This window comes from Pseudopipra pipra, chromosome 9 (genome assembly GCF_036250125.1).
Source record: "Pseudopipra pipra isolate bDixPip1 chromosome 9, bDixPip1.hap1, whole genome shotgun sequence".
NCBI classification, from domain to species: Eukaryota; Metazoa; Chordata; class Aves; order Passeriformes; family Pipridae; genus Pseudopipra; species Pseudopipra pipra.
The window spans coordinates 17,187,612-17,209,452 of NC_087557.1; the positions used below are offsets into that span (position 1 = coordinate 17,187,612).

At 39.0% G+C, this 21,841-nt stretch overlaps 1 protein-coding gene across 4 annotated transcripts in view; it reads left to right on the forward strand.

Annotated features, from left to right (window-relative positions):
* The window catches only part of SLC44A5 (solute carrier family 44 member 5), a 68,827-nt gene that overhangs the window by 27,473 nt on the left and 19,513 nt on the right, over nucleotides 1–21,841 (forward strand). For all 4 annotated transcript variants that reach the window (XM_064664851.1, XM_064664850.1, XM_064664853.1 and 1 more), the window contains 4 exons: nucleotides 11,297–11,345; nucleotides 15,800–15,873; nucleotides 17,843–17,927; nucleotides 20,617–20,701. In XM_064664851.1, the coding sequence (XP_064520921.1) occupies nucleotides 11,297–11,345; nucleotides 15,800–15,873; nucleotides 17,843–17,927; nucleotides 20,617–20,701 (293 nt within the window). The remainder of the gene's footprint in view (nucleotides 1–11,296; nucleotides 11,346–15,799; nucleotides 15,874–17,842; nucleotides 17,928–20,616; nucleotides 20,702–21,841) is intronic.

The window sequence follows — 21,841 nt, forward strand, 5'->3', positions numbered from 1 at the left end:
GCGGCGCTCCTGGAGGGGTTCGGCCCTGGCCGGGTCGCCCTGCGGTGCTGCCCCGTAGCCTCCCCAGGGCCATCTGTCGGAACCGTGCTGAGCCTGGGCCAGGGCAGAGCAGCGCTTGGTGCTGGCACGTCTCTTACTCAGCTGGGCACCCAAAGGGGATGCCTGAAGGGTAGACCTGAACTAGGGCAGAAAACGTCTTGCTCTGCTTTCAGTTCCTCAGTCTCTCTAAGCAAAAGAATGGTTTTATTTCAGATATGAAATTCAAGGAGGGTGGTGATGACACCCACGTAAAACGTGTTGCAACAGCTTGTCATGCAATAATGGCACCCAAAGGCTTGTTGAAAAAACTGAATAATGTTACTAATTCCCCAAGCTATGCAGGGAGGTTTTCTGAGTGGTTTTCTGTTTTCTCTTGTAATCAACCGTCATAGCTGAGTGCAGTTTCCACACCAGATTCTCACAGGCTGGAGGGCTAATAGTTTCCAAAAGCTGTGTATTTAATTACTAGAGAGAGTTTTTCCAGAGACTTCGTGCTACTTGGTATTTTACGGAGTTGTGTCTCCTTTCTCCCCAGAATAAAGGACTGTGGTAGTGGATATTTTTATATTCTGTTGAAAAGCAAAAGTTGAGAGACAGTAGTTTGTTGAGTGAATTGGGATGTCTGGCCTGCAGTTTTAAAATTTTTTTGTAATTCCTTAATGTTATTCTAAAAAGTGGAACTTTATATGTATATTTCTTTTAGTGAATACCCTCATGTAATTTCTCCAGTTTTGAACTGACCTACACTATAGAGTTTTTATTCAAATGCTTCTACTTCAATAGAACAGGAAACATAATTTGTAATGCCACTTCCTGTACTCCATTTGATCTAAAAGAAATTTTGGCTTTGCTATGTAGGTTTTAAGTGGAAGGTTTCATGTAGGCTATAATAGTTGTTTTCTAGTGGGTGCTTGTTAGTATAAAATTAATAGGAATTAAAAGACAACTTAAAATTACCATTTGATCTTAGTTCTTAACAGACAATTGTGAAAATCTGTGGATTGTATACATTTTGAAGTAATTAATCATATAGGACCAAGCTTCCATCTTACAATAAATTATAGTAATTATCAAAGGTCAGAGTCCACTAGAGTTAAATATTTTGTGAAATATGAACCTTGTGCTAAAGATTTAGTGGAATAATTTTGTTAGTCCCAAAAATGTATTGTAGGATATTAATAGTCTAATTTCCACTTAACAATAAATTGTAACTTCTAGAGCTGAAGGTTATCTTATTTTACAGCTTTCCTTTGATTTCAGTGTCAGACACATTTAATTTTGTAGTAATAGTGATGGGGGTTTGTTGTGGTTGTCTGAAAAACCAGGAGATTATTTTCAAAGTCCTGTGTTCACCTCCAGATATACAGTTCCTCTTGAAAGTGGGGTCCTGGTTGTAAAAGTGAACTCACCAGTTGCTGGATGTGCTCAGCAGACACGTTGCCAGAGGGCTGCTGAAGTGGAAGGGTTGTACATGTGTACTACACCAGGAGCAGGGTAGTGCACACCAGGCACAGAGTCTGAGACATGAAGAGCCATAAGGGGAGACAACGCTGAAGTAATTGTCTTTAAAATTTGGACAGCTGTTATATTGTCCTCAAGACACAAGCTGCATTTTTAAATGTTAAAAAAGGGGGGGGCAGGGAAAAGAAAGGATAGAACCTTGTGTGTTTACCTTCTGAATATTGGGTAAGTAATAGTGACTGAAAAATTTTAAAATTATGAAACAACTTGAGACACATGATAGCTATGTACATTTTATGTTGGACATTTTACCAACAAGTTACATTAGGATTTTTGATGTCTACCTTTCACAGAGAATGGTAGCTCATTAGACAAATGTAGCTAACCAAAATTAGGCAGCTATTGACCATTCTTATTTTAAATCAGCAACCATTAGAAAAGGCTTGGTATACAGAGGAGGACAGATCTTCAAAATTATGCATTGCTGCTAAGGCTCTGATTAGTGCAGTTTCAACGTGGTTTTGTGAATTAGACACTGGTTTATTCATAAGGTTGGGGGTATGACTGTTCTCTTGCTTTCAAAGTAATTGAATGCATTTGTACAAATAAAATAGTGGCAGATACATGATGTACACAAAGTCCAGAATAATCCAGCTTTTGTCTCCTCCACCTGGCATTTTTGTATCTGAAAAATGTGTATAATTGCACTTTTTTCCCCATAGAAACAGTGCAGTGATTTAATTTTTAATGGTAGATGCTGAAGATAATGCTGTCCTTTTGAGGTTATGAAAGTGTTATTTTAATGATTTATAGAAAAGGTCTCGGTATGGTATCTGCATGCAGCATTTTGCAGCATAAGAATAAACAAGAAGTTGCAATGATATGGTATAAAGCATTTGGGGTTACAGAGTGCTAGGAGAAAAAATCGTTGGGTAGCATCTGTAATTCTAGATCAGCTGCAGTAAAGCAGCCTAGAAACACAAACTTCTGGCATTCTCTGATCCTGGGTAGGAAGCATCTGATTATTTCAAAACATTTCCTTTTTCTAGTTAAAGCATCATCAAAGACTATTTTAGATGCTGTTTTTCTACGGCGTGAGAGTGTGTTTCAAAACCAAGAACCCTTTCTAGCTAGATTAATATGTAAAAATGTTGGGAAAAAGAGATACTTAACAAAACAGTTACATCAAACATAACTATATGATAACAGCTTGCTTTGATCACCCAGTCCTCTGGGCCCAACCTCACTTTGAAAAAAACATCTCACAGAATGGTTGAGTTTGCAGAGAAATGCTCTTACCACACACTTTGTACCATTCCAGAGGCATCTTGGTAGCTCTTGGAAATTCCATGAAACTTGCATTAGTCCTGGAACAAGAATAAGAAAAGGAAGCTGAGGGACAAAAGAACAGACAGAATTCCATCTCTGAAGAAGAATTTTGGGCAACAGCTAATAGGGGCATTGAAATGGAAGCCTTAGTGAATGTGTTTGTGACCCAAACTGCTGGCAACCTATTGTTTGTTGTTTAGAGAAATGTAAAACCTCCACTAGCTATCAGTGTTCTTGATTGCGTGGCAGAATTTCAGTTCAGTGGTAATTCAGTTGTAATACATTAACTGTATACATTTTCAGTCCCCTTTCTGTGGGTATTTGTTGGCCTAAGAACCTGAGCTGTCACTAATAGCAGTAGAATGTTAGGTGTGGACCTTGGACATTTGATCATATCATGCTGGTCAAACAGATTTTGATGTTTTGTCTAATATTAAGTGAACATGGACAACATGTTAATTGTACAGTCACCATCAGGAAAAAAAATTGCACAATTTTTGGACTACCCGATAGTCAGCTGGGTGTGTGATGTGTTGTCATTCACTTTGTCTTGTGGCTATGACGTGGTGGACATCATGTTTCTTTGGATAAATGACTAATTAGGACAATGCAATGATACTAATTTTAAAGTTTTTCATTCTTAGAATCTGATTTAGTGCTTGTTTTTTTTAGCACAGTAGAAAAATGGTCAGCCTTCTCCACTGAACTGTCACTGACCTCAGAATTCCCCAACAGTTCTCTTTGTACTGTATACATACACAGTGCACATGGCCTGGACTGCTTGGGAAGCAAAGGAGGATGGGTAAAACTGATGCAGAACTACGTAGTACTTGGATCTTCTTGAAACCTTCTTAAACCCTTGCCTCTCACTGTTTTTTGTTTTTCCCCCCTTTTCCTTTACTGCCCTTCAGTAAGATTGGTAGCAGTGGCATTTGGGGTGTGAGCAACGAGTGCCCTCAGCTCTGCTGGAAGGCAGCGACAGTCGCTTTTGAAACTTAGATTGAATGTGGATGGAAACTCATCTGCATGTAACGATCTGTGTACTTGCAGTTATGTAAAGAAAAGGACAGAAGATAACTTGTTTGTCTCATCTGCCACCTCCTCTTTCTTCTTAACCTTTCCATTTTTTGCAAGTCATGAACCAGTACCAGTAGCACAATGGCAGTACTGGATTCAGTTATCAGTCGGGTTTCAACACTTTGCCTGGTTCAGGAGGGTGCCCCACATGACCAGTGCCTCCCTCTTTGGCCCCTTGAACATTATGAATGGTGGCAGACCAGAGACAAATAACCTGAGCAGAAGGGTCAAACACTGATCACAATGTAATTCCAAAACACACATTGCATTTGCTTTTGCCTTTCCAGAAAAAAGGGGGAATGTAATGAAGAGCTGATGGAGAACTACAGGAGGAAAGGAATGTGTGGACACAGAAACGAGTTGGAAGACTTGTGTGGGAGTGATTAGAGAATGTAGATCACAGAGCATTTCAATGTGATGTACATAATCTAGCCTGTGATTTAATATAGGATCAAGACATTAAAGCTCTAGTACAATTATTTAATGCAGTGATATTGCTGACTCACATTTCAGCGTGTGGCATCTATTAATGAGACTTTTACGCTCAACTTTTAAGAGTTAAACACATGTAGTTGTTCTTAAAAAAAAAAAATCTGTCTGCATAAATGGCTAATAGGAAATTAAAAACCCCAACAAAACCCCACAACCCAAAGGCAGAAAAGTTTGTTTTGTGACTTAAAACTTCAGTTCCATGTGAGTTGTATTCATCCCCTCACTAGCTTTTCTGGCTGAAGGACCAACAATACTGTCACGATAAAAGATGTTTCAAAGGCGGCTATCATTTAGTATGATTTATTACACAAGAGAAATCATAGGTGTGTTTTTATTATAATTGCAGTGTATGTGAGCATAACAAACAAGTTACACCTGAATTTTTCAGAGAGGGAAAAACTCCATATGCCTGTAAACCAGATACAAGGCTTGTTGGAAGAGTTGTTTTTATATGAATGCCAACCATTTGACTTAATAGACTGCTTCAACACATTTGTGTCTTACAGTAATAATGTATTATTTTATATTACTAGGATCAGGAAGGCTGTGTCTGCATAAGGAATGTTACATGTGACTTACAACGTAGCTTAAGTTTACCTAAAAAAATTTTTAAGTAAAATTAAATTGACTACTACTAAACAGCAGTACATTTAAAACATTTATTTGGATTCTTTGCAAAATTAAGACTGTAAATCTTGCAAAGATTAGGCATTTATATGTGTTCAAGGACTTTCTGCCTCTGATGGGGGTAGATGAGTTGTGCAAGAACTTGTGGTTTTTTTTTCTAATCCTACACAGAATAGACAGGCAGAGGCATCAAAATCTTCATCTGATTTTTTAGAGACACATAACTGGGATGAACCTCATTCAATCCTAATAGACCCCTGAGCCTACTTTGTTTTCTTGTCCACTTGTATGTTTGAGCATTGAATTAGCAGCTTGTGTATGGTGCCCTAGAGGTGACATTACTGCTGCTGAGGTTTATTAGAGGAATATTTGAATTACTTGAGCTTACAGATGTGCTCCAGTAGAGGGGAGCAGTGCGTACAACTGCAGCTCCAATGCCTTGCTAATAAAACCTCTGTTGTCTTAAAAAGTCTCAGCTGTTCTCCTCATGGGCACATGTAACTGTTGATCAAACACCAGGGAAGAAATTTGAAGAAACTAATAGTTCTCAAACTGGAATTAGCATTTTATTAGAGTTGAGTAATATATGGCTGACCAAATGCATATTAGTTAGTGAGGATCTGTGTTTAGCACTGTCTGTCCACTGCCTTCTGTTCTTGTACTGTATTGAGATTTACTGAAGCAGCCTTTGACAGAGATGAAAACTTGAGTAGGAGCTCAGTAGAATCAGTCACTTGGCTTCTCTGCATTTCTTTTTTTTTTTTAATTTGTGTAAGGGTGACAGGAAGTCTTGGGATGTAGTTAAGTATGAGTGTTCAGTCAGTGGTTAATATTTTGCAGGAGATCAGTCTACATCTCATCATATTACTTTTACGTTCATTTACTGACATAGGTTGTACTAAATAGCTCTTTCAGTAAACTTTAGAACATTGCTGCTAAGTTCTGTAATAACAAAATGAGCTGTGACACACCTATCACAGGCATCTTTGGTGAACTATAATATGAGATTATTCTTCTATGTCCTTGTGTACTATGCAGTGACAGGGCTGACCTAAAAATTTTATTTTTGTTGTTCCAGGATGTAGTTCAGCCCTGTCCTGTAAATTATTGTAGGAATGCGTATACAAGTGTACATGTTTCTCATTACAGAACTCCACAATTGGTGTTTTAATCATATTCCACAGAGAATGGAAATTTCGTTTTGGTCACAATCACCACACAGAGATTCTGTTCCTGTGTGGCTTGAAAGGAGAGGTTGCCTCAGGCTTTTGGATTCACGTGCTGACTATAATGCCTTGTACTTCATTTCGCTATATAGGCATTACAGTATCTAAAGTAACAATGCTGAGACTTTTTACTGCTGGCTCCTCTGTTCTGCACCTTTGTGCTGTGCAGAAATATAAAAAGTATGTTTTATTATGAAAATAATGCAGTAAATTATTACTACTTCTACAGACAAATTTTCCACTTGACAAGATTGGAAATTTGATGTACAGCAGACAGTTTACATTTTAGACTTGCATGACTTGAACTTTGTGGGACCTAGTCAAGTGTATGAGGAGGAAAGGTTTGGCAACCTGTGGCATATGAAGACTATTTACTGTCATGGTAGTACAAAAGTGTAGCCAACAGTGTGATACCTTATTTTCAGCAAATCATCAGGTTTTTTTTGGTTGCATTGGCTTCCATACGTTTATTTTACAAATGGTATTCAAGTACAGATGTTTCCCTTTTTGCTTATACGTTAGGTTAATAGTGTGGGTTAACACAAACTGATAAGAGTCATTCCTCTGTGTTCAGACTGGCTATCAGACTGGCTTGGGGAGGTGGGAAAAGCACTGAGTGATAACTTTCTATTCACAGAAAGGCCTGCCTACTTTGTGAATTTCTGTTGTGATTGGAGAAGTCTGTGACAATCAGCTTTATTTTTAAATCTATTTAAATAGTATTTTTGTGTGTCTGTGCTTGCTGGGGGAATTGTGCTAGCAACACAAGAGTCCACGGTCAGTATCTCGCACCGACAGTTTGCTCAAGTGATCCAGGTACAGTAACATGGATAGAGATGAAGAAAACTACTATGGAAAACATGGTAATTTACTTGCTTTCTTATGACAATTCAGAGCACCTGATCAATATCTCACGTATTTGAACTGTGTTATTTCAGTTGACTTTAATAGGCTTAGACCCAGCCTCAGATGGTTTTCTATAACTTCTTCAATTATTAGCAATATTTTAACTTTTTCTGGCATGACATTTGCTAGTTCATTTAAATTGCACATCAGAGGTAAATTTTACATGTATATATAGTACATTTTTATTTTAGGTAAGTAATTTAGAGTTGCTTTTTCAAATTACTACAGCAATTAACTTCAGATGCTGTTTGGAGTCAGAATTGGTAAATGAAATGAGCTATTTCTTGTAATGACATACTTCAACACACAAAAGTTTCCTATTATAAAGCAGCCTGTGAAATAGATCTGCCTCAACTGCAAAGAACGAATATAATCTCAGTTTTTAATCTTAGCAAAAAAAGTGTCAGTCATTCCTCACCACTGCTTTCTTCCTTATGCCTACCAAACTCCTAATGCTTGGAATTTGCTTTCTAAATACACTTGGGCTTTTTGTAGCAAGGATAGTGGTTTGCTTTTACCAGGAGCTATATGGATACTAGTAGCATAAATAATTTCCACATCAACCCAAAGAATTTTCTGAACTTTTAAAGGATAGTAGTAATTAAATAGGGAATTTGATATCTAATTCAGAAAAATGAGATGAAACAAACAGCATTTTTCTTTGTTGTTCCTTGAAACTGATTACACTTGTGATCAGCTGTGTCACGTTTTGGTAATTAATGTTCCATGGATGCTACCTACTACTTCTGACAGTGAATTTTAGAGTATTTCTAATTTAGAATGTTGTTACCTTTTCCTCCCATATTCTGTAATGGATTTATACCAAGAGCTCAGTGACAATGCAGTTTGAGCCATGTTGCACTGCACCATGCCACCATGAGCAAACCTCTTAGTTTCTTCTCTTTAAGCAGTCCCTCTGTTCTCTCCAGTTTGTTTGTATCTTATGACATTCTAGGTCCATGAGCTAGAAATAGTTGTTCATCTGAGGCCTCATGTGTCCCCAGTGATTTCATGAGTCATGGTCACACTTCTTGAAGAAGTGTGCTTTTTTGCAGACATAGCTTGACTGACTCATTCTCTGTAGTATGCTGTAATCCTTTAGTATTCTTCTCAACAGTGTTTTTGAAAGCAATTATTCTATATGGATTTCTGAATGGAGTTTGTTTTTATAACTCTTGCTAGTTAACTCTTGTTGTTTATCAAAATCCACTTGATTCTGATTCCAGAAGTATTTTAACACTTGTCACCTGCCTAGTTTCAAAGTGTTCATTCTACTTCTTTGTTCAAATTTTTAAGGAAAACATTGAATAGCTTTGAAGGATAGGTTCCTCCATCCAGTTGTGGGATTGAGCTAACTGCTGTATGAGTGAGAACTTGGAGTCTTAATGGGTGACTCAGTGAAAATGTTTGCCCTGAGAAGCACGTAGACTGTAAGAATGAATTGTTAGAAATGGACTGAGGTCAGATAGAAAGAATCATTATAGGATTGTATAAATCACATTTGTGTGAATGTCCTGTGCAGTTCTGGCCCTTCCTTTTTTAAGTGATCCATAGTAGCACTGTAAAAGGTACAGAAAGGGAATATAAGTGTAACCAAATCTATGAAGTGGCTTATGTACAAGAAACATTTGAACAGACTGGGATAAGTAAAGTGGAATATAATAACTTGTAAAATTATTGGTAGCATGCCATGGTGCCACGTTATACAATACAGTTATAAGATGACTGATTGCAAGCTTAAAACAGACAAAAGGAGGTAGTACTTCAATGGTTCATTAACCTGTAGTACTCTGTGATATAGGGCATTGCAGATTGTTAAAGTATATGCAAGTTAAATAGAGATTTATGAAATGAATGAGAAAGAAGTTCACTCACAGCTATTAAATACAAAGTCACTACCTTTAGTTAAGAAAAGTGAAGTTGCAAATCTCTGTAATCTCAGTTTTAGGGAAATACCGTGATGTTTCTTCTCAGATATGGCTCCCCATACAGGATATGGGTTCAATGAAATTTTTTGGGGTTTTTTTTGTGATCTGGTGTGACTGTTCTTATGTGCTCAGCTTGGGTGTCCTGTATGAGCAATAAACAGAGGCTCACTCCAGTATGCCTTAAGGCCAGAACCTATCCATCGGGAGTGATGTTACAGACTCTGATTTGTTCTGGAGATAAATTATTTTGTAGAAACGTTTGTTTTGTAGAAATTCCTGTTCAAAAAGGTTTTTCAGTATATGGGTGTTGGCCCAGCACTAGGTATTGTATATGGCACACTTGCTTCCTGGACCGTGGTGGGCACCTGTGTCACAGCATTACTTCTTCCACTCCCTGGTGTTGCTGTCATACATCACTTCTCCGAAGTTTCAGCTTTATCAGTCTCTTCTGTGTTAAAATATATTTGTTGTAGGAGGTTGTTAAGGTAGACTTGAACACCTCAGATGAAGGGCAAATAGAATTTTATTATCTGCTGTATTTATTGTACTGGTCTGTGTGGATTTTGATAAGGTTTTTTTGATATAAACCCAGAACAAAGTCTGGCATTTAGTTAATAAGTAAATTCTGCCTTTGAGAAGTTGCTGAATTCTTCTCTTAGAAAATAGATATTTTTCTGTGGGTGGGGTAAGATTTAGGCTGGTAACACCCTTTAATACCAGGTATATTCAGAAGAGGAGATCCTTAAGAAGGCAGTGAAAAAGCACTCTGAAACAGTAATTTGTATTGCAGCATTGACATTTGAATGAAGAAGTAATTTTTCCTTGCATGAAGTTTGGTTCAGTAAATCTCTATAATTACCGAACTTAAAAAAAAAATCCCATAAAACTGAATAGCTATTTCCAAAAGGAAAAATCCAAATTCTGGTCTGCCAAATGGAGAACTGCTTCTTTCTTTTCATACAGTAGCTCAAAACTTGAAAATTTAAATTCAACCCTAAATTTTTGTTACTCTTTACCAAATGAGATTTTACTGTAATTCATCTTATTCCAGTCCACATTGGCAGCACAGATTGGTGAGTAAGTATTTGGGAGTTTCTTAATACAGTTTGCTTATGTGCAGAGTGAACCAGTTGGAACTGTGCTAGCCAGAATAGCCACATGAAAAAAATGTGTCATGTTTGACTCTTTCCATCTGTAAGGTCTGGCCAGATGTTACTGCCTGTTTCTAGGAGGAACCTGACTTCACCTTCTCGTCATTCTGAGATTCATAGAAAGCAACAATCTCAGAGATGTATGAATAACCAACTTCAAAACTTGTTTTGCGTCCTGCACAGGGATGTGTTGTGGGTTCACCCACTTGAGAGTTAAAGAAGGTGCCTGAAACACGTGCTCTTCTGCCTGCTCTGCAGCACTGTACCTCATCTCTGGCTTTGCAGAAGCTGCTGCAGTTATACCACCCATGCAGGGTAGTGCAGAGCAAAATCAGCATGACATTTCTGCAGTCTCCATCCATGCTTTGTCATCTGATAAGCCCAATCCAAAAAAGGCAAACCTGCATCTCTGTGTTTATAAAGTCCTGTAACCAAAGCAGTGGGAAGTAAGAAAACTCTTCAGGATTCATAACATTAAGTACATTAAGTACGTTAAGTATATATATAACATTAAGTATAACATTAAGTACAGACATGGCTCCAGACTGTTCTTCTGCTGGTGAAGAATGTAGTGCTCCAAGGCAGCCTTGGCTGCAGTGACTAGATTATCTATAAGTTCTCTTCCAACCCCTTAACATTCTGTGATTCTAGAGAAGAATCAGAAGGACTTAGCCTGTAACTCCAGTGAGGTAGGTTCACTCACTCACTGTCAAACACACTTAGCATGTGACTGTGAGACATAATCCTTGTCTCAAATATGTTGTGAACCCTGTGCATAGGTGTAGTCATAGGATATACAATAAAGGTAATTTATCATATGGTAAATGTAAGGCCCTCAATATTTTTAAGATAGAAGAATAAAAGCTTTGATCTCATACACAAAAGCTAGGTAATTATATTGGTGAATTACTGATACTGCCGAAATGAAATTATTAAAAAAACCCTGATTAAATAGGAATATGTGGAAGATGTTTTTCAAAGGACTGGTGTTAACATCCCTCTCTGAACAGATTTTTTTATATTAAGGGCATGTTTTTATACTGTTTTATTTTAAATGCAGGTGAACCAAGGAAATTTGACCCGAAGTTCAGAGGACCTATTCACAGCAGGTAAATATTGTTGCTCATTCTGTTACATTCTTTTGGTTTGCAGTGAACAGTGAATAAAAAATTTTGTTAGCAAAATTCTGAATTTGATTCTGCACGTCTTCTAAATCCAGGAGACCATCTTTACTCCCCTTGAGGATGCATGATTACTGGGGAGTATTAAACTGTGTGCTCTAAAGTTCTTTCAATCTGAATGCCAGTTCTGTGTGCCTTGTGTTGACTAGTACCTGCTGTCTCACCGTGTGCCGATATAAGTAGGGCCATTTCAGCTTCTGTTATGTTTTGGGGTGCCATAGCCATGTGATGCAGACTGTCTTGTTTCCAAACAGCACAGGACTGGACCCTGTCACACGTTATTCTTCACTTTGCAGCTGGTTTTCCTGCTCCCATAGTCACCTCACCAGGGGAATTAGTTCTTTCCAGAGAATGGCCTGGTCGTGTGCCATGGCATTTGTACTGTGGCTGGCCAGCAGGTAAATCCCTGACAGGAAATCAGTGGTGATTGAGAGTGACAGCAGTGAAGTACTGTCAGTGATGTGTCACTGTGCTGTCACTGCTGCCACTCAGCCCTGAAACCCTTACTTGAGTGACCAGTTTTTGCATGCATGAAGAGTATCTCTGAAGTGAGTGAGACTACCTAGGGTTCTGTGGACTGCAGAGTTGGAACCTGAAATATTGCAATTCAGTAGTATTTTTTTGAGGAGTCTGTTACTGTTTCTTTCACATACATGAGGAGTGCTGAAACTGGTGATGGTATGCCAGGGAACTTCTCTTGTTTGTGCTGTTACTGTGTGATGTAGTCAGTAAAAACTGGTTTTGCACTGTGGCTTGCTGTTACATCTGTGTAGTTGTTTCTGTATAGTGACAGCAATACAGTACCTGCAATTCCAGGTATATTTATGTGCTATTCTAATTGTACATTCCACAGTGTCTGCTTAAAAATGCAACCAAATGAATACAGTGCAACACTACTATACCACCAGTGCATTTTATAATGCTTTGGTGAGATAGTATTGTTGGAAACAATATAGAAAAGATCAGTTCCCTAAGTATTAAGTGTGGGTTCATTGTGCAGCAGACCATAAGAAAGTGGTAGGTACATTGATGCTTATTGAGCATACATGCAATGAGGTGCACTTGTGTTTCGATTCAATATCCCTTTCTGCAAGATACTCAAATGACTTGCCTGACCTCTTAAGGTGATAAGTGCAGCAGTGTACAGTACACTATAGACATGACCTTGAAGTAGTTTAAGATTATTATTGATTTTTCTTAAATACAATGAATGGAGTTTTCTTAATTAATTATTTCCAGTTACTAAGATTAAATGATTAGGAAACCACTCTCAAGCAAATAAAGACTATCTAGTTCCTATGAACAAAATGCCTTCTAAGAAGATACTTAAAAGAGTTCAAAAGGAGGAAAATGGGAATCTTCTCTGAATTTGTTTCTGACTTTGCGGCTTCCCACTTGCCTGTGGGAGAAGAGATTCTAGGAAGCTGATAGCATGCATTTTTTTTGAGACAAATGAGTGCTAGTAATCAATGTGTGAGTGGGGACATGACTGTTTGTACACCTTGCTATAACTGGTATAACTCTGTGTACAGTGTGGGTGGGGAAACACCTGTCTTTGCTTTCTGATGATAAAATATATTGTCCTGTGCTTGATTTCTTGTCAGTTTTCATTGGTCAGGGAAAAAGTTTGTCTTCATTATGGAAAAATGGAGAGGGTGGGTATCTAGGGGCTGCTAATTGTACATATTGGCATTGAAAGGTGCAAGACAGCTGGAAAAGATCACATCCCATCATCATGACTGCTGAAGCTGATGCAGTTTTGAAAGTGCTGTAGAGTAGAAATGATATTTCGAGGTTGTTCATCAAGCTATCCCCCAAACCACCAAAACCCTGAAAATCAGAAAACCAAGTCTTAATTTTTTTTTTTTTTTTCATTTTCCTCTTGCTGGTTAGACATATTGTAGAGGTTTTCTCTTATTACTTTATTTATCCTGACACTTCTTGGACTATCTTTAATTGTTCAACATCTTTCTAGAAATTCAGTATTCTTGTTAAGACAAAGATCATCTTTTCCTCTGTGATTAGAAAATGTAGTTAATGGGTTCTCACGTAAATTGATTATCAGTACATTTCCATAACCATTTAGCTACCTTATTTAAGAATTTGAAAAAATCTAATAAAAATATTGATCTTAACTAGCAATACAAATTTCACTTTCTCACAAATGTAGATTTGTTATTAATAGATATCTACATGGCACATCATTTGATAATGTGGCCTACATTAAAATAATAAGCAGGTTTGACATCTAATTATCCTTTGTGCTTTTTAAACTAAATAGCCTGCTAAAGATGCTACTTAGATTACAGTAAGAGTCTGTCATAGATAAATGTTGGTAACTAACCACTTGTACAGCATATCTTCCTTCTCATTTCAGCCCCAGTGAAGAAAGGGATCTTCATAGCTATTCATGACATTGTATGGCATAGTATAACATCACCTTGACACAACATGACTTAGGGAGGCCTGAAAACACAAGTTGTTAGTTAACCAGGAAGGAGGAACTCAGAAGTGAGGACATCAGTGGTCACCTTCATCTAAGTCAGCAGAGTTGAAAGGGGTAACGTGAAAGTCACACTGTGAACGTATTGAGCCTCCTTTTGCTCTGTGTGGTTGCACAGTGCTGGGCTCGTGACTATTTGTAGTTGCTAGTGCTGTTTAACTAATAAATGTCATCGTTTCTTGCTTATGCAGCATCTTGAGCACAGTTGTACTCGTGACAGATTGGGCATGAAACTGCCAAACAGAGAGAGGTTCTAGTCAGTCATTAACGATTAAGTGCATGAGCTGTCAGTGAATAAATGGCTTTTATGCACTAATACTCTGTGGATGATTTTATCTTTGCATTAATTTATTTGCTAGGATGCCATTACACATGCACAAGGTATTCTTTGCATGCACTGCCACATGTAACAAAGCAAGAGAAGCCAAGAAGCCAGTATGTTTGAGAGATGGTGGAAAGCAAAAAAGGCTGGATAATTTCTGATTAGGTTTCAGTAATAAGCATGGACTTTCAATATCTCCTATTAAGGAAGAGCCAGTTCCCATCATACCAGTTCCTGCAACTTTGGAAACTCCCATAGTCTTCACCCTATAACCATGTGTCTTTACAAATTTATTTTAATTTATTAATTTAAGAAGCTTTACCTTTTTTCCTCTCCTGTGGAGCCTTGTATTTATGAGTTACTGTTATGATCTCACTGGAAGTGAGCTACATGAGCTAATAATGATGTTAAATGGAGCCAGGGTTTCACCCATAATATCTAGTTAAATAAGCAGTTATTTTGTATAAACAACAATTAGTCTTTATGAACTGTTTCAAAATTTTCTGAAGCCACACAAAAAAAATATGTACGTAATTTTTTTTTTCTTAATAGTTATATAACCATAGTATTTGGCAACAGTGAGTTTTACTAGATATTGCACAGAAATTCATGTATTACAAAGAACATAAAATCCTGCATTCTGGTAAAGTGTTTATGGGTACTTGTAGCTCAGCAAAACTTTAAAAGGAACCTTTTAACGCAAATGGGTACAACTTTTAATTGCATTTAGGTATCATAAAATGAGACCTGTGAGAATTGAACTGGAAGAGGTTTTTGAGACTATAGGAGTTGTAATTAAAGTATTTATGGTGCCATATTTCTCCTGAGACTCGTGAAATAAATATTGTACCTTTAAAAATGGCTCTAGTGGGATGAGAGCCAAGCTCGAGCAGTGTCAGAACTGCTTCTGAATGGAGTATGGGAAAATGAGAAGCATTATTTTAGCATCACTCCTTGTACTTTGAGCAGTTGTCCTTTCTTAGGTTACTGTTATATTGGCCTTGAGTCCTGTACCCCTTCAGCCTCACTAAAAGTTTATTTTAGTGAGATGGTAAAGCTGTGGCTCTCTAGAGAAGTGTACAGAATTTTTGATTCCTTTCCACACTTGGAAATGCACTTCAGGTTCTTCAACTGTTTAAAAAAACTGCCCTTTTATCTTCTTTATGTTAAAACATAGTGGTTTTTTGTAAGAGGAAACATAGATTGGAAAACAGAAAGAATGGCAAATGCCACAAGTGGTGTGTTCTGAGGCAGATATCCTGTAGCAGGTTATACCATGAGTAATCTCATGGGTTCAATGTTGTAAGGTATTATTTGTTTTAACAATACTTAAATCTGTTCTTATTGCTGTCTACCATGAGAAAGGCATGCACATTTATTTGCTGGTCTTTCTGCAAAAACAGGGCCTCACATCTCAAATGTGAGTTTGTAAGTAAGACTTCTGCTAAGTGCTGGTGTGGACAACTTATTCAGATGTTAAAGTAGCCTATGACATCAGTGTTTTCAAAGGGTTGTATTAAACACCTTATTTCAGAAAGTGTTTGTTTTTGTCCCTAGGCAGTGCACAGACGTTATTTGCTGTGTGATCTTCATAGTTGTCATTCTGGGTTACATTGCATTAGGAGTTGTGGGTAAGTAAACACAGGTATAGTAGTGCTTTTCTATACAGAAGGGAAGCAGCTTTGTGAATGTTAGCATTTTTAACTGACATGTCCTTTTGCTTATATTTATGCAAAGCTTTCCAATCAATAAGAAATGTCTTTCATAGAAGCAAATAATGAATTAACATTGTAATTCACAGGATCTCCCAGAATGGGTCAGGCTGGAAGGGACCACAATGACTCACCTGGTCCCACCTCCCTGCTGCAGCAGGGTCAGCCCAGAGCCCATGGCACAGGACTGTGTCCAGAGAATTCTGGAATATCTCCAGTGAGGAGACTCCACTCCACTCGGGGCATTCTGTCCCAGTGCTCGGTCACTGCACAGCAAAGAAGTTCTTCCTCAGTTCAGGTGGAACTTTCTGGCCATCAGTTCCTGCCCGTTCCTCTTGTCCCATTGCTGGGCACACCCGAGCAGAGCCTGGTCCATCCTCTGACTCCTCCCTGCAGACACTGACAGACATGGATGAGGTCTCCTCTTGAGGCTGAACAGCCCCAGCTCCCTCAGCCTTTCCTTGTAAGGGAGATGCTCCAGTCACTTCATCATCTCCGCAGCCTCCTCTGGATCTGCTCCAGGAGCTCCATTTCTTTCCTGTCCTGAGGAGCCCAGAACTGGACAAAGCACTGCAGATGTGCCTCACAGGGCTGAGCAGAGGGGCAGGATCTCTCCCTGACCTGCAATGCTCTTCCTGGTGTACTGCAAGATTCGACTGGCCTTTTTGACCCCCAGGACACACTGCTGGTCAGGGACAGTTTCTTGTTCACCAGCTCCCCCTGGTCCTTCTTTGAAGAGCTGCTTTCCAGCAGGTATTTAGGAAGTTCAAAGCCATGTGTGTTCTGATAAAAAACCTCAAAATTAAATGTGTTCAAAAAAAATACCATGGTTTGATAAATTTGCAATCATAAAGTAACTGTGATGGAAAATTTCATTTGTCGTTAATCAGACAGTAAAAGCTAGAAGTAAACAGTTCAGATTGAGAGCAGCCCCGAGGAGAAGGACTTGGGAGTGCTGGTTGATGAGAGGTTGGACGTGAGCCTGCAATGTGGATTTGCAGTCCAGAAAGCCAACCATACCCTGGACTATGTCAAAAGAAGCGTGGCCAGCAGGTGACGTGGGGATTCTGTCCCTCTGCTCTGCTCAGGTGAGACCTCACCAGCAGTGCTGCCAGCTCTGGGGCCCCCAATATCAGAAGGATGTGGTCCTGCTGGAGTGAGTCCAGAGAAGACCATGGAGATGCTCCAAGGACTGGAGGACCTCTGCTCTGGAGACAGGCTTGGAGAGCTGGAGGTGTTCAGCCTGGAGAAGGGAAGGCTCCAGAGGAACTTTAGGAGTCCCTTCCAGTGTCTAAAGGGGCTCCAAGAGAGCTGGAGAGGGTCTTTGGACAAGGACATGGAGTGACAGGACAAGGGAGAATAGCTTCTAAACTGACAGGGCAGGGTTAGGTGTGATGTTGGGAAGAAATTCTTCCCTGTGAGGGTGGGGCACTGGCATAGGTTGCCCAGAGAAGCTGTGGCTGCTCCACCCCTGGGAGTGTTCAAAGGCAGGTTGGATGGGGCTTGCAGCAACCTGGTGTAGTGGAAGGTTCCCTTCAATGCCAGCGTCATTGTCTGTGAACACTCAGATTTGTCTACACAGTTAGCTCCTGTTCTTTACTCTTCTAATAACCATTATTTTATAAGTCCATTACATCATTACGTATTTTGGATACCACCCAGATATATATGCCCTGAAGTAAAAAGTGAAGTAGCTTTTTTACTGATCATCCATATCTTGGTTCATTTTAGTTTTTCATTAGGAAATAAACTAATCAGTACTCTTCAGTGGTGATCAACAAAGAGTAAAATGGTACATTAGAAGTGATACATTTTCATGCTATCTAGTTTTAACTATTAACTGCGTACACTTGACTAAAAGGTTAAGAGGTATGTATATATTTTGCAGCTTGGGTGCACGGTGACCCCAGGAAAGTGATATATCCAACTGACAGCTATGGGCAGTTCTGTGGTCAGAAAGAAACCCTCAATGAGTGAGTACTAAATCCATTCACATACTTTTACCACTCGTGCACTGTGAATAAGATGTGAGGTTTCAAATCCCTCTGTCAAAGAGACAACGACACTCTTACTGTATTTATTCCAAATAAAATTCAGAAATATATTAGTTGCCTAGTCCAAATCCAGACCGAAATTTTTACTGTCATACAGCTTTTTGTACCATTCAGAGAATATTTTTGGTAAAGCATCAGTATAACTTAGAGATTGCATCAGCAGCTGCACAGAAAGTGACTAGCTGACACAACTTCTGCCAAAGTTTGAATTTTTCTCAACACGGACCAAATTACAGAAAAGACTGTAATGAAAAGCATGTTTTTTTCTGGTGCTTATCCAGTGCCAGTAGAGAGGAGATGGAGTGGTCTGGGAGACTGGCAGCTGTAACCACACCCTCCTTGGGTAAATAGAAGGTAAATAGAGCCCAGGGGGCTCTAGTAACTCATGTCTGTATTCCAGTCTTCTTAAATTTTGAATTGTAAGAGTTAAATTAATTAGATGATCTCAACAGAGTACTTCTACATGAAAATAGCCACTCAGGGAAGAAAGATGTCGCATCAATGTTTTCTTTGAAAATCTAAGTGGTTTATGAAATAGAATTTTTAAAAGTTTGCTTCTTCCCTTACTTCTCCCTTTTAAAAAGTATGTATTAGGCACCCTTTATGCCCTTGTCACTGGATGGATATAAATATGTGTATATATATGGATGTTATACTAGCATTTGATAACAACTCTTTGCTGCGTCTTTCTTTCCCCATTTAGTTTTCTGTGGAAAAAAATGAAAAAGTCACCGTCCAAAGGGAGTTCAGAAGGCAGGGGAGCAGGAGTATATATACTCTCGGGGTTTTTTTACAGAGGAAACAGACTAGTTAGTGTAAGAAGATGTGTTCCATGCTCTGACTTAGATTCTTCACAGCAGTTGTTGGAGAGTCCAACTTCCTGAAGAGGAAAAACAAGGAGAAAAAGTTGTAGTGTCGTGTGTGTTCCACTCAGTGCACCCCTTCTCTGTTCCTCGCTTCACCCCAAATTTGTCCTTGTCCCCTCTGTGGTCTGTAAAAACAGTGAGCAAATGGCTTTGGGAGTCTCAGAGACATGGCTTCCATACACTGTGTGGTGCGGTGCCAGGTGCTTCTCTCTGATTCTTAAAATTCACTCCCATTCCCTCTTTCTCTTTGTTACTCAAATCTTCCCTTTAGTTATTTCTTACTATGTGGTTTCCAGTTTGTGTTAACAAATGTCCCTCCATATATATGATTGCTGGAGAATAATAACAGCTACTGACTGAGACTGCATTTCGGCACTAATTTCCCACGTTGAGGAGTTTCTTATAAAAATATAAACCAGAAAACATATAATACAACCTAATGGAAAAACAAGAGTGTTTATAGCAGTAGGCCAGGACACTCTTCTGAACGAGGCCTTCTAGTCCCCAAAAGTGGAGGTGTGGGATGTGCTTGTCAGGCTTTTGTCAGTACTGTTGTTTTTCAGATTCCCTAAAACTAAGCAGTGTGAAGGGCTGACCCAGAACTGTGGTTTTCCAAAGTCCCTGTGGGGCAGCCACAGCTTCTCTGGGCAACCTGTGCCAGTGCCTGACCACCCTCAAAGGGAAGAATTTTTTCCCAGTATCTAATCTAAACCTTTCCTCCTTCAGTTTGAAGCCATTCCTCCCTGTCCTGTCACTCCAGGCTCTTGCAAACAGTCTCTTTCCATCTTCAGGTCACCCCTGAGCCTTTTCTCTTCTCTGTGCTGAGAAATTCCAGTTCTCTCAGCCTTTTCTCTTGGGAGAAGTGCTTCATCCCTCTGATCAACTTGGTGGCCCTTCATAGGCCATAGCAGGCCATATGCACCATTATTTCTTACAGGGACACAATATAGTCCTGGCTTTGAAGTCTTGTGTAAAAAGGGCAGGACTGCTGCCATATGATCTTTACTAGAGCTATCTGATAATTTTCTGAATGGCAAAGGTTAACAGCATGTTTTGCTGTCTTCAAAACCCAGGTCTTTAAATCAAGAGATCTTGGGGTCCTCAGTTTTCAACAAATCCAAACTGAAGTGACAGCTACTGCAAGGTCCCAAGTTCTAGTAGCTGTCAGGTGTGTGGCTTCTGCGCTGCAAACCCCTCAAACTGACCCCTGTTTATATCAGAGGGCGTTTATCAGTGTTATTAGTAGATGCTGTTATCATTCTGTTTTCTGGCCAACTGCTTTTGGTTTCCAACTATAAAAAGCTTCTGATTGATTTTGGTGCCACCTTCTGATCAACAAAAATTAGGCAGCTTTTACAGTGTAGCATTTTCTGATGGTGAGCTTGCATGCAGTGCATTCACAGGATGTTCAGTGGAAGCACAGAGACCACGGTGCTTTTGCCAAGGTTACTTTACAGACCTCACCCTTTCGAGACGGGACTACGAACACATGAATTCTTTCAGCTTAAAACCTGGCTGTGGAAAAAACTTCTCAAAATTAGAATTCTTTAGAACAAATACTTCTGTTTTCAGAGATATCTTGATGTGGAACTTTTGCTTGGGATTTTTTTTGTCTTGTGTTTACAATATGGCCATTCACGGTTATAGAATTTAAATATCAATGTATGCTATAAATTTTGGAATGGTAGGATGTATAAACACCTATATTTATGACATTAATTATCTTATATCCACTTCCATAGGAACAAGACCATTTTGTTTTACTTCAACATTCTGAAATGTGCCAGCCCTGTAGTGTTAATAAACCTGCAGTGCCCTACAACACAGGTGAGTGAAATGGAGAGAGAAAATATTTTCCCTGCATCTTAGTCATGGTGCTTAAGAACTAGGTATACATTTGTTTAGATTTAAAAATTGCTGTTCATGTCCTTCAAAATATAACATGATTGTTTTATAGATGACTTATAGCACACAGTCTCTGTAGCCTGTGATGGTCAGAAAAATTAAATAGAAACATACAAGATTGTGTGTTTTTGATAAGAGTTGACAAAAAAAGTCTGTTGAGTTGAATACAGCAATTTGTGACTTATGAATTCATCACAGGCAGCTATCCAGTAGTATTCAGTGCACGCAGAAAATATGGATTGACACCTCTGGTTTTCAAAGCTAGACATGTTCAAGAAAATGTGCATACTGGCAGTGACAGGAGTATCTGGGTGTGGTTGGAACCTATGGCACTTTGAAAAGTGAAGATTTTGAAAACTTGTTCTTGCCTTATGCCACACTTTGTACTCCCTTTGTGCTGCAATTCCTCATGAAGCTGTGAAATAAACCCAGTCACTGAACTTATGTGGGTTAAAATTATTCTCCTAATCTTTTTTACAAGACCACTTTACTGACCTGGTTTATTGAATAATTGCACAACCAGTTATGTCAGTTCATCCTAAGAGGCAACAACTTAGAGCACAGGGTAGTTCAGAGGAATTAGGTGCAGGACTGCTCTGATCTAGCTTTGCTGCCAAAATAAAGTGCAGTTAAACTACAGGTGGCAGATGGTGGTCTCATTCATCTTGACAACACTCAGTGAAGTCCAGTGTTAATTTGGATGAGGTTTGATACACAGTAACCAATTTACTGATTACAAATGTTAATTGTCTACTTACTGGACTACCATTTAAAAATGTTTCCCATTCTTGCTTGCCCTTACTCCTGATCCCTATCCTTGATAGATATTTCTGACTTACCAGTTAATGTGACTTTATGAACAGTTTGACACAGCTGAAGAGGTGGAGATCTCCAGCAAGGAATAGCAAGAACCCTCTTAACAATTGGCCAGTTGCTGTCAGAACAAAACCTTTTTCTATCAGCAGCAGATTTTGCTTCAGGAATCCCCATCTGTCAACATGCAGACACCAACACTGTTAGCCTGCAGTCTTTACCTCTCTTACTGGAACGATTCAGTCTGTT